Below are 13,760 nucleotides of genomic sequence, written 5' to 3'. Positions count from 1 at the left end.
CTCATTTAAGTGATCTGTATACACGAGAAAACAGACCTTCTAAATTACACGACTATTTGACAAATGAACATTCAGAATCTAAAGTTGCAATTGGTACGTCAATACTTCCTGTTTTTTTTAATGGTTTATTAATAAGTATTAATATTATAAAGTCTTTGAAATACTTATAAGTCAGTCCATCATTTTCATAAACAACTACATAAACACCAGTCATTATTAGTCATGTATAGCTTATTATAAGAAATAGAATCTGAATTTGGTTTTTGAAATCTACTATACAAGATGGATTTTTTAAATAGTAATTTTATATAATCAGTATATTGGGGAAAAAATTATACAACCCAAGAAGACTGGGGGTTTTAACAAATGGAATAAAGTGTGATAAACTGTCAAGTAACTTCTAAACAAAAGTGAGATATTTAGAGGTAGATGTATCCATTATTTGCTTTAATCTTAACCAATAACGTCTCTAAACTGGTACATCTCTTAACCAGAACAAATCAAGACAAATCTTAAGGGAAAAAAAGCGCCTCCAAATCAAGACCATTTTGTCTTCATTTTTAAAATCTTCCATCCCATCCCCCAGATCCAGTAGTTCCAATAATCAGGCTTTTAGGTAACCAAAAACTCTTAACTGTGATCAGACTCTACATTAAGCTTCTCTGTGGCCCTGTTCTGATCACCCAAGGTCTTTAAAACCAAACAGTCATTGCCATCGAGTCAATTCCAACTCTTAGTGACCCTACAGGACAGACAGTAACTGTCCCATAGGGTTTCCAAAGAGCAGCTGGTGGATTTGAACTGCCGACCTCTTGGTATGCAGCCAAGCTTTTTAACCACTACACCAGCAGGGCTCCACAAGGTTGTTAAAACCAGTGACCACTAATTCCTTTAGAAGAAAGGGTTTCTTAAAAGTTCTCACTTCCCTATTTGCAGATGACATGATCTTATACACAGAAAACCCTAAGGAATCCTCCAGAAAACTACTGAAACTAATAGAAGAGTTTGGCAGAGTCTCAGGTTATAAGATAAACATACAAAAATCACTTGGATTCCTCTACATCAACAAAAAGAACATTGAAGAGGAAATAACCAAACCAATACCATTCACAGTAGCCCCCAAGAAGATATAATACTTAGGAATAAATCTTACCAAGGATGTAAAAGACCTAAACAAAGAAAACTACAAAGCTCTACTACAAGAAATTAAAAAGGACATACTTAAGTGGAAAAACATACCTTGCTCATGGATAGGAAGACTTAACATAGTAAAAATGTCTCTTCTACCAAAAGCCATCTATACATACAATGCACTTCCGATTCAAATTCCAATGTCATTTTTTAAGGTGATAGAGAAACAAATCACCAATTTCATATGGAAAGGAAAGAAGCCTCGGATAAGCAAAGCATTACTGAAAAAGAAGAAGAAAGTGGGAGGCCTCACTCTACCTGATTTCAGAACCTATTATACAGCTACAGTAGTCAAAACAGCCTGGTACTGGTACAACAACAGGCACATAGACCAATGGAACAGAATTGAGAACCCAGATATAAATCCATCCACGTATGAGCAGCTGATATTTGACAAAGGCCCAGTGTCAGTTAATTGGGGAAAAGATAGTCTTTTTAACAAATGGTGCTGGCATAACTGGATATCCATTTGCAAAAAAACGAAACAGGACCCATACCTCACACCACGCACAAAAACTAACCCCAAGTGGATCAAAGACCTAAACATAAAGACTAAAACGATAAAGATCATGGAAGAAAAAATTGGGACAACCCTAGGAGCCCTAATACAAGGCATAAACAGAATACAAAACATTATCAAAAACGACGAAGAGAATCCAGATAACTGGGAGGTCCTAAAAATCAAACACCTATGCTCATCTAAAGACTTCACCAAAAGAGTAAAAAGACCACCTACAGACTGGGAAAGAATATTCAGCTATGACATCTCAGACCAGCGCCTGATCTCTAAAATCTACATGATTCTGTCAAAACTCAACCACAAAAAGACAAACAACCCAATCAAGAAGTTGGCAAAGGATATGAACACACACTTCACTAAAGAAGATATTCAGGCGGCTAACAAATACATGAGAAAATGCTCTCGATCATTAGCCATTAGAGAAATGCAGATTAAAACTACGATGAGATTCCATCTCACTCCAACAAGGCTGGCATTAATCCAAAAAACACAAAATAATAAATGTTGGAGAGGCTGCGGAGAGATTGGAACTCTTATACACTGCTGCTGGGAACGTAAAATGGTCCAACCACTTTGGAAATCTATCTGGTGTTATCTTAAACAGTTAGAAATAGAACTACCATACAACCCAGAAATCCCACTCCTCGGAATATACCCTAGAGAAACAAGAGCCTTCACACAAACAGATATACGCACACCCATGTTTATTGCAGCTCTGTTTACAATAGCAAAAAGCTGGAAGCAAACAAGGTGTCCATCAACGGATGAATGGGTAAATAAATTGTGGTATATTCACACAATGGAATACTACGCATCGATAAAGAACAGTGACGAATCTCTGAAACATTTCATAACATGGAGGAACCTGGAAGGCATTATGCTGAGCGAAATGAGTCAGAGGCAAAAGGACAAATATTGTATAAGACCACTATTATAAGATCTTGAGAAATAGTGTAAACTGAGAAGAACACATACTTTTGTGGTTACGGGGGGAGGAGGGAGGGAGGGAGACGGTTTTTTACTGATTAATTAGTAGATAAGAACTGCTTTAGGTGAAGGGAAGGACAACACTCAATACATGGAAGGTCAGCTCAACTGGACTGGACTGGACCAAAAGCAAAGAAGTTTCCGGGATAAACTGAATGCTTCAAAGGTCAGCGGAGCAAGGGCGGGGGTTTGGGAACCATGGTTTAAGGGGACTTCTAAGTCAATTGGCAAAATAATTCTATTATGAAAACATTCTGCATCCCACTTTGAAATGTGGCGTCTGGGGCCTTAAATGCTAACAAGCGGCCATCTAAGATGCATCAATTGGTCTCAACCCACCTGGAGCAAAGGAGAATGAAGAACACCAAGGTCACACGACAACTAAGAGCCCAAGAGACAGAAAGGGCCACATGAACCAGAGACCTACATCATCCTGAGACCAGAAGAACTAGTTGGTGCCCGGCCACAATCGATGACTGCCCTCACAGGGAGCACAATAGAGAACCCCTGAGGGAGCAGGCGATCAGTGAGATGCAGACCCCAAATTCTCATAAAAAGACCATACTTAATGGTCTGGCTGTGACTAGAGGAATCCCGGCGATCATGGTCCCCAAACCTTCTGTTGGCACAGGACGGGAACCATCCCCGAAGACAATTCATCAGACATGAAAGGGACTGGACAGTGGGTGGGAGAGAGATGCTGATGAAGAGTGAGCTAATGATATCAGGTAGACACTTGAGACTGTGTTGGCATCTCCTGTCTGGAGGGGGAATGGGAGGATAGAGAGAGTTGGAGGCTGGCAAAGTTTTCACGAAAGGAGAGACTGGAAGGGCTGACTCATTAGGGGGAGAGCAAGTGGGAGTAAGGAGTAAGATGTATATTAACTTATATGTGACAGACTGACTTGATTTGTAAACGTTCACTTGAAGCTCAATAAAAGTTAATAATAATAAAAAAAAGTTCTCACTTCCTCTTTAAAACAACTTCATAAAATGATATAATTTGGGAAAAGTTCAACAGACTGGCTTGACATGGAAGTTGGTATTCATTAAACATGTGAATATTCTAAATTAACTTGACCATCCAAATATAAGGAAACCTGATGGTGTACTGGTTAAGTGCTACGGCTGCTAACCAAAAGGTTGTCAGTTCGAATCCAACAGGCGCTCCCTGGAAACTCTATGGGGCAGTTCTACTCTGTCGTATAGGGTCGCTATAAGTTGGAATTGACTCAACAGCAACGAGATCCAAATATGAAGGAGTCTTGGTGGCACAGTGGTTAAACTGCTCTGCTAACCGAAAGACTGACAGTTTGAACCCACCAGCCATTTCGCAGGAAGATGTGGCAGTCTGCTTCCATAAAGATTACAGGCTTGGAAACCCAATGGGGCAGTCCTATAGGGTTGCTATGAGGTGGAACAGACTCAATGGCAACGGGTTTATCCAAATATAAAAAATTTAATTTCTGATGTTCTTGCACAACCCCCCCCATCCCAATATTTTATTATAAAAATTTTCTAACACAGGGCAAAACTTAAAGAGTTTTACAGGGAACATCCGTATGCCATCCAGATTCTACCATCCATATTTTGCTGTACTTGCTTGATAACATTTCTATCCATTATCTCCATCCGTAAGTCCGTCTTATTTTTTACACATAGCAAAGTTAAGTGCATACATCTGCACCTTTCTCCCTACATACTTCAACTTTAGCAAAGTTTTCTAAAGGAAGCCCTGACTGTATTTCATCTGTAAAACACATGAAAGCTTAAGCAGGAAGCAATCTCCCACCTGCATCATACCTCATGATGCTCATAAGTCTAAGCTTTAGAAATGATCCAAGTTACAAGACTAAAAAGCATATAAGGTATTACAAGATGCAGAAGCTTTAAAGAGTGGAAGATGTGTACTGGTTTTCCATATTAAGCTCCAAAGGGCCAGAGTTAACATTAAATTTTAGAAATTCTCATCTTACTTAAGATACGTGTTTTACCTTGTTTTCTGGCAAGGGAGTATGGGAAACTTTGTGTTGTGTTTAAAAGAAAAAAGTATTTTTCTGAATACAAAAGTAACATACGCTTATAGTGTAACATTTAGAAAATACCGAAACACAAAAAGAAAATAATTCCCACTGAACAATGACAACCCAAGTTGACATTACCATTTTCCTTTCAGATGTTCTCTGTATAGAGTAGGCATGTGTCAGAAACTTTGTAACAATTAGAATCAAGTAGTACACAGTTTTACATTCTGCTACTTAAAATTTAATCTTTTATTACAGATATATTCTCATGCCACCAAATATTTTTGGAAAACATTTTTAAATGACTAAATAATACTATTCTATTCATACTGATGAACCCACAATTTAACCTTTGCCTTAGGGGTAGAATATTGGAATTGAGCTGGTTTCCTTCCCTTCTTTCCCCCTAGCAACGTTTAATGCTGGGATAAACACTGTGGTACAAATGTACTTCTGCATTTCCAACTCTGTTTGGGTTAAATCATAAAAGCAAAATTACTCAATCAAAGAGTACGAACTTTTTCTAATTCCTGATTATTGACAGAGGCATACCATGTTTTATTGTGCTTTGCTATTCCACTTTGCAGATACTGTTTTGTTTTTTTTTTTTTTTACAAACTGAAGGTTTGTGGCAGCCCTGCATTGAGCAAGTCCATCGGCGTCATTTTTCCAACAGCGTGTGTTCACTTTACGTCTCTATCACATTTTGGTAATTCTTGCAATATTTCAAACTTTTCCATTATTATTGTATCTGTTATGATGTATAATTGTTTTGGGCACCATAACCACGCCCATATAAGATGGCGAACTTAAATGATACAGTTGTGTATGTTGACTGTTCCACCTACTGGACGTTCCCCCATCGCTCTCCCTCTCCTCACGTCTCCCTGTTCCCTGAGACACAACAATATTGAAATTAGGCCCGTTAATAACCCTACAATGTCCTCTAAATGGTCAAGTGAAAGGAAGAGTCTCATGTCTCTCACTTTAAATCAAAAGCTTGAAATGATTAAGCTTAGTGAGAAAAGCATGATGAAAGCCGAGATAGGCCAAAAGTAGGCCTTCTGTGTCAGTTAGCCAAGTTGTGAACGCAAAGGAAAAGTTCTTGAAGGAAATTAAGTGTTACTCCAGTGAAAACATGAATGATAGGAAAATGAATTACTGCTGACATGGAGAAAGGTTTAGTGGTCTGGATAGAAGATCAAACCAACTACGACATTTCCTTAAGCCAAAGCAAGGCCTTAACTCTCTTCAATTCTATGAAGGCTGGGAGAGGTGAGGAAGCTGCAGAAGAAAAGTTTGAAGCCAGGGGAGGCTGGTTCACGAGGTTTAAGGAAAGAAGCCGTCTCCATAACATAGAAGTGCAAAGTGAAGCAGCAAGTCATCCAGACGCTCTAGCTGAGGTAACTGATGAAGGGGCCGCACTGAACGCAGACAAACCGCCTTACATCAGGAGAAGACGCCATCGAGGGCTTCACAGCTAGAGAGGAGTCAACGCTTGGCTTCAGACTCTCTCGTCAGGACTAACACAGCTAGCTGGTGACTTTAAGATGACGCCAACGCTCATCTCCCATTCTAAAAATCCTAGGGCCCTTAAGAATTATGCTACCTCTACTCTGCCTGTACTTTTTTTTTTTTAACTAGTGAGGTAATATACACATGCCTTTATCTATCAATGTATCTGTTTATTGGCCATGTATATTTCCTGCCTAATTTCTTTGCTTAGGTCTTTTGACCATTTTCCTAACAGGATGTTCATAATTTTCTTAATTATTTTTAAGTGCTCTTCATATTGTAAAAATATTAACTCCTGGCCTGTAATAATGGTAAGTATTTTCCTATTTAGGTTGGTCATTTATCTTATAATCATCTGAATTATTACGTGAATTCAAAGCCCCTCCTGGTGATAACTAAATAACGCTGCTCCTTTTTTTTTTTTTTTTTTAAGAAAACAGGACTTTCTCACCTTGTGAAAACCCCTAGTTTAGCTCTCCTGTGCTAAAGGCTCTGAAAGTAAAGGCTGCCACTGTCAGGGAGTACAGCGAGTATCTCCTAAATACCCTGAACTAACCGGGCCAAAAATCATGGGACTTTAGAAAGTTATAGTTCTATCTGTACTAAATCATATGCAATAATTAATTGCTTTTTCTGCTTCTACCTTCAGGTCTGTTTAGTCTTTTAGTTTCTTAAACTTTTCACGAACATTGTACAACCACCTACTGATATGACAAATCCTCAGGGCTTATTTCCAAATGAGTCCTGGCAAGTTTCTGAATTTCTGACTCAAGAACTCCTTTTATTTTCTACTAAGAGTCAAACAACTTGTTTCTATAGGATTGGTTATGCTTGCTAAGACTTGCATATTAAAAACAAAAAACAACTGAACATGTAAGTATGGAATTCTGGCTTGAATATGAACTTTTTAGACTGTTCTAAAAAGCATAACTAAAAGATACAGAAAGTGACCAGAAATATATCAAGATAAGTTCCAGCTAAGATGGAGTTAAGTACATTCCAGCCTGTCTCTCCCACTGAATGCAACTATAAAACCTGGAGAGAATGCATGGAGCAGCTAGTTGAGGATTCTGTAAGTAAATATGGGCCAGTGGGCCAGGGAAGAATAGAATTAGAAGTACCAACAAACCTGCAGTGAGTTTAGCATGTTTTTTCCTCCAGCATCCCCCAGCCTGACCTCAACACAACCTGAAACCCAGAGTAGGTAGTAGTGAGAAATGAGAGTTCTAGGAGAAGCCCTCTTGTTTTTGCCTGAGGAGCAGGAAGGGGTCTCCTAAAGCTCAGAGAGAGTGTAGAAATTCCATTTTTCCTTTTTTTTCTTTTGTCCATTCTCTCACACCCAGCCCCTAAACAATCCTGTCATGCAACCATGGGGGCGGCAGAAGCCTAAAATTGAGAGGGAGGGGAACTTTCCTCTCTGATAAATGAGCTGTAGTCCTCAGGGGATGGGTCCAATAGCCATTGCTTTGTTTCTCTCCCTGTTCTCCTGCCACTTGGTCCCTGCCTCAGTTGCCCACCTGTAAAAGCGGGATAATGGCAGGGCCTACCTCATAGAGCTGGTGTGACGATTAAATGAAACCAGGCATGCGAAGTGCTTAGGACAGTGTCTGGTGCAAAGTAAGTGTAATCAATTACTAATATTGTTAATATTATCAACATAGAAATGCAGACGCTGGTACAGGGCCTATATTTAAAGAACTTAACCATGAGGGAAAAGAGATGAGGTAGTAGCTAGGTCAAGTGATAGCTTTTGCTGGGGTAGAATGATAAAGGACAATAGCATCTGGTGAAGACCTACTATGTGTCAGGCACTGTGCCAGTGACATGACACTATTTCATTTAATCCTCACAAGGAAGCTCCTTTTTTTATCCCATTAGCGTGCACAGATGTTAACCTGTGTTTTATTGGCCATGCAAAGGCATTCGACTGTGTGGATTGTAACAAATTATGGATAACACTGCAAAGAGTGGGAATTCCAGAATGCTTACCTGTGCTCATGTGGAACCTGTACATAGACCAAGACACAGTAGTTGGAACTGAACAACCAGATACTGTGTGGTTTAAAATCAGGAGAGATGTGCATCAGGGTTGTATCCTTTCACCACACTTATTTGTATGCCCAGCAAATAATCTCAGAAGCTGGTTTACATGAAGAAGAACTCAGTATCAGGGTTGGAGGAAGACTCATTAACAACTTGCGATATGCAGATGACACAACCTTGCTTGCTGAAAGCAAAGAGGACTTGAAGGACTTACTGATGAAGATCAAAGACCACAGCCTTCAGTATGGATTACATCTCAACATAAAGAAAACAAAAATCCTCACAAATGGACCAATAAGCAACATCGTAATTGTCATGGATTGAATTGTCTCCCCCCCAAATTTTTTGTTAACTTGGCTAGGCCATGATTCCCAGTACTGTGTGACTGTCCCCTATTTTGTCATCTGATGTGATTTTTCCTATGTGTTGTAAATCCTACCTCTATGATGCTAATGAGGCAGGATTAGAGCCGGTTATGTTAATGAGGCAGGACTCAATCCACCAGATTAGGTTCTGTCTTAAAACAATCTCTTTTGAGATATGAAAGAGAGAAGCGAGCAGAAAAACAAGGGGACCTCATACCACCAAGAACGCAGCGCCAGGAGCACAGCGTGTCCTTTCGACCCAGGATTCTTTCGCAGAGAAGCTCCTAGACCAAGGGAAGACTGATGACAAGGACCTTCCTCCAGAGCTGACAGAGAAAGCCTTCCCCGGGAGCTGATGCCCTAATTCAGACTTCTACTAGACTGTAAGAGGACAAACTTGCTTGTTAAAGCCATCCACTTGTGGTATTTCTGTTATAGCGGCACTAGATAACTAACACCGTAAATGGAGAAAAGACTGAAGTTGTCAAGGATTTCATTTTACTTGGATCCATAATCAACACCCATGGAAGCAGCAGTCAAGAAATCAAACGACATATTGCATGGGGCAAATCTGCTGCAGAAGACCTCTGTAAAACATTGAAAAGCAAAGACATCACTTTGAGGACTAAGGGGTACCTGATTTAAGCCATGACATTTTCAATCACTTCATATGCATGTGAAAGCTGGACAATGAATAAGACCGAAGAAAACCGATGCCTTTGAATTACGCATGGTGTTGGCAAAGAATACTGAATATACACCGTGGACTGCCAGAAGAATGAACAAGCTGTCTTGGAAGAAGTATGGCCAGGGTGCTCCTCGGAAGCGAAGATGGTGAGACTTTGTCCTATGTACTTTTGACATGTTATCCAGAGGAGACCAGTCCCTGGAGAAGGACTTTATGCTTGGTAAGGTAGAGGGTCAGCAAAAAAGAGGAAGACCCTCGATGAGACGGACTGACGCAGTGGCTACAACAATGGGCTCAAACATAGCAACAACTGTGAGGATGGCACAGAACTGGGCAGTGTTTCGTTCTGTTGTACACAGGGTTGCTATGAGCTGGAAATGACCGGACAGCACCTAACAACAACAATGTGCACAAAGAAGTAACCTGCCAGGGTCATAAGCCAGAAAGTGATCAATCCAGGAAATAAATCTAGATCTGTCTGGCTCTAAGGTTTGTCTTCTACATGTCACTGCCCAAGATTAGAAAAATCCATACATGTTTAACAGCAGAGAAAAGGAGAGGTAGTTTAAAGATGGTGCTTTCCCTTTTATGGAAACACAGAGAAATTAAATGATTTCCTAAGGTCACTGGGGAACAGAACTCAGGTAACAATTCTGAGTCCAGGGTTCCAAACACCCAATTATACAGGTATTTTAGAAGGAAAAAGCAGGAAATCTGGAAGTAAATTCTAGATTACAAAAAAATGAAAGTAGAAGTCCACCCCCTCAATAAAACCTAAAAAAGAAACAGAAGAATAAAGTCACAAAATGATCTAATACAGCAGAAAAATGGAACTGGCAGGTAAACACTCACATGCAGTCAAAATATATATGGTGAAAAAAAGGTCAAAGAAAAATAATTAAGACATGAGCATATTTAAAATGGGGGGAGGGCAAAGCTTCCCAGCACGGTTCACATCACTTGCTCTCTGGTTTTCTGAGTGTTGATGACTACCTGTCAACATACACACCTTTCATCTTCAATGTTATCCGATGCTGACTAACGTCAGACTACAGACAATCATCACTTAGACTAACACCTCCACCCACTCAACAGCTCAACAAACAGCAAGGTTAAACTCTGTAATTTTAGGGTTTGTCGGCATTGAAAAGGTATTCAGTCTTACTAGGAATCAACTAAATGCAACTTCAGACATTTTGTTCATTGCTGCTGCAGATATGTGAGATAGATACTCTCATTCACTATTGGTGCTAAGTATAAACTGATAACAACCTTTTTGAAAAAGGGATTTTGCATACCAAGAGTTAAAAACATGTCAATAATTTGCCCCAGAAATTCCTTGTCTAGGATTTTACCCTAAGGAAATAATCTGATAAAAAAGCTCTATGCATAAAGACATTCATTGTCTTTTTTATAATAGTGAAAAACTGGCAACAACTTAAATGTCGAACATCAGGGGAAGTAAACTACAATACACCCAATTGAGTCAAGTATTATAAAACCTCTAGAAATATTTTCTAAGAATTTATAACATGGAAAAATGCTGATGACAAAGTAAAAGTCAAGAAAGGACACATGCTGATTATACATTTTAACTGTTAAAAAAACACAGAAATAAATACTAGAAGGAAATGGAGTAGATCCTAGTATTTGGAAAGTGAACATTTATAATTTCTATTATTTGAGAATGACCCTAAAGGTCCCTGACTTATAATAATTTATAATTTTTCCAGGGCATAAGTCTAAAACATGTGCCAGGTAGCTGAATGACTAAAATTCGGGAGTGAGTCACTTAGCTAGACAATGATCTAGGAGAGGAGGGGCTGGGAGCAGGGGTGGGTCTGTGTCTTCACTATACAACCTACCCTGTCCCCATTTACCAAGAAAGGAAAGGATTATTGCTACTGTAGGAGAGACAGTGAAAGAATAGATTGCTTCCAGTTTAGAAATGGGAATATGGCCAGTCACCAATGATTTCAACACCAGCATCTGAAGGTCGATTTATTATTCTATACTCAAATATGCAATCCAAATTTTTTTGGTTCTACCTCAGTTTACGGGAAAAACTATATCCTATGAAAAGATTCTGATATATACCTCTGGAATGTCTATTGTAAACCAAACTGTTAAAACCGCTTAGGTTGTCATAATGTATGAAAATTCCTGGTTTTCATTTATGCCTTACGGTATTTTCAAAATGTTCCACAATAATGGGGGAAAAAAACTAAAAATTGGCTTAGCTCTAGGATATAAGACTTTCTCCTTTACTAGACCATTTAAGTTATGTGACAGGAAAAGCCAACCATAAAACAAACAGGGTGGAAATCAAAGCTCTCTCGTGCCTCACGCTCACCTTATAGCACCTGTATTTGTACAGAACCACCAGGAGGATAGTCATGACAACAATAACGCTGATCATGATGGCAGCATTCAGAATCGAGTGCAGGGCTCTCTGGCCCACAGTCTCAGTGTCTTCTGTGAACGGAGTATAGATTCTATAATAAAACAAAACATAAAGCCCCAGGTAAGTGTTAAATAGATATCCCAAACCACATACCCCCTTCAAATACCAGAGTTTGTTTTTCCTTGATTCAACTAATATCTTGTAAGTTACTTTTTTCTAGTCAAGAATTTTTAACTTAAGAAAAATAGCCATACTCTAAAATAAAAAAAAAAATTTATAGTTGCTTCAAAATACAAGGAAATATCTAAAATACTGAGAAGTGGACTTACATGTGAGTCTGACACTGGCTCCATCTAGTGGATGCTTATAATTGAAATAATTACCTCATTCAATGTTCTTTCTCCACAACTTACTGGTAATTTGTTTAAGAACCAGATTCTGCCACATAAACTACCAGGGCTACAACTGATTGTCAGAAGAAGGTAATATGGCTGATAATTATTGTCTTTGATCTGTCGGGTAACTACAACTGGAATTGTCTTCAGGCAATGTCACTTATCCATCTTTCCCTTGTTTCCTTTCATACAAAAACACTTTTATTCCAGGAGCCAATTTCTCAGCTAAAATAGTTCATTTCTCTTTTTTAAAATAATTTATCGTGTTTTCGGTAAAAGTTTACCAAAAGTTTTCCCGTTTGACAATTTTTATACAAATTATTCCATGACATTGGTTACAATTTCCACAATGTGTCAGCATTATCATTATTTCCATTCTGTTTGCTCTGTTTCCATTTATCTGGCTTCCCTGGCCCTCCTTGCCTTTTCATCTTTGCTTTTGGGTAAATGTTGACCATTTGGTCTCATATAATAGATTGTTTAAGGGAGTGCATTCTTCACTGGTTAATAATGTCTATTTTACAAACCAATCTATTATTTGGTTGAAAGGTTACCTCTGGGAGTGGCTTCAATTCTATGTTCAAAGGATATCTTAGTCTGGGGGCTCCTCTAGTCTCTATCAGCCCAGTAAGTCTAGTCTTTTTTAGGAATATGAGTTTTGTTCTGCATTTTTCTCCCATTCTATCTGGGACCTTCCATTGTGTCATTGATCAGAACAGTCAGGAGAGGTAGATGGGAACCACCTAAATCTTCTGGTCTCTGGCTAGAAGAGGCAGTGATTTGTGCAAGCTGTTAGTCCTGTGGACTGACGTTTTTGGTTTCCTTCACTCTCTCTGGCTCCAGACAAGAAGAGATCAACAGTTGGCCATCTAATTGATTGAATTGTCCCAAGAAACTATGGTCCCAAGCCTAAGACTTATTTCTGACTCCCTCATAGTTACGTGAGGCCATGAGACTAAACACAGGTCAATGAGATATATGAAGACATGTTGTGGGGAACTTCTAAGAAAGGAGCTGATTCTGCCAAGAAGCATGTCCTATGTCTTTCTCTCCACAACGCTTTCCCCTTTTCCTGCTGTTTGGAATAATGGTTGGGTCCCAGCAGCCATACTTCACCCTGAAGTAATCTATAGGATAGAAGCCAAAGACAAAAGGAAGAAGGAGCCTGGGTCCCTGATGACTATGAAGCTGCTATGCCAATCTGGACTGCCTACCTCTGCACTTCTCTGTAGGTGAGATAAATATATGTATATCATTTAAATCAGTTATTTTGATTTTCTATAACTTTATCTGTAAAGGACTAGAGAGGAAACATTTTAAGCTTTGTGAGCCATACAGTCTCTGTTGCAGCTACTCTACTGTGACTATAGTGTGAAGGCAGTCATAGGTAATACATAAATGAACTGGCATGATCGTGTTCAAATAAAGCTTTATTTATAAAAACAGGTGGTGGGCTGGCTTTGGCCTGTGAGCTATAGCTTGCCAATCCCTGTTCTATAACGTGTAGCCAAATCTAGCCCTGACTTGTACAGGTAATATTCCCTTTTGGGGAATGTCTCTAACCCCTGTCCTTCACTCATTGTCTTGGTCCTTCTCCCAAAAGTTTAAAAGCTTGGCTTTCGGAACAC

At 39.2% G+C, this 13,760-nt stretch overlaps 1 protein-coding gene across 5 annotated transcripts in view; it reads right to left on the bottom strand.

The window, feature by feature from the left end:
• The window catches only part of PSEN1 (presenilin 1), a 71,899-nt gene that overhangs the window by 26,669 nt on the left and 31,470 nt on the right, over positions 1–13,760 (bottom strand). For all 5 annotated transcript variants that reach the window (XM_064292714.1, XM_064292710.1, XM_064292711.1 and 2 more), the window contains one exon: positions 11,687–11,828. In XM_064292714.1, the coding sequence (XP_064148784.1) occupies positions 11,687–11,828 (142 nt within the window). The remainder of the gene's footprint in view (positions 1–11,686; positions 11,829–13,760) is intronic.

The sequence above is a fragment of the Loxodonta africana genome, chromosome 10, assembly GCF_030014295.1.
Source record: "Loxodonta africana isolate mLoxAfr1 chromosome 10, mLoxAfr1.hap2, whole genome shotgun sequence".
Lineage (NCBI taxonomy): Eukaryota > Metazoa > Chordata > Mammalia > Proboscidea > Elephantidae > Loxodonta > Loxodonta africana.
The sequence above is the reverse complement of the archived record's forward strand: the minus strand, read 5'-3'. Positions and strand labels throughout refer to the sequence as shown.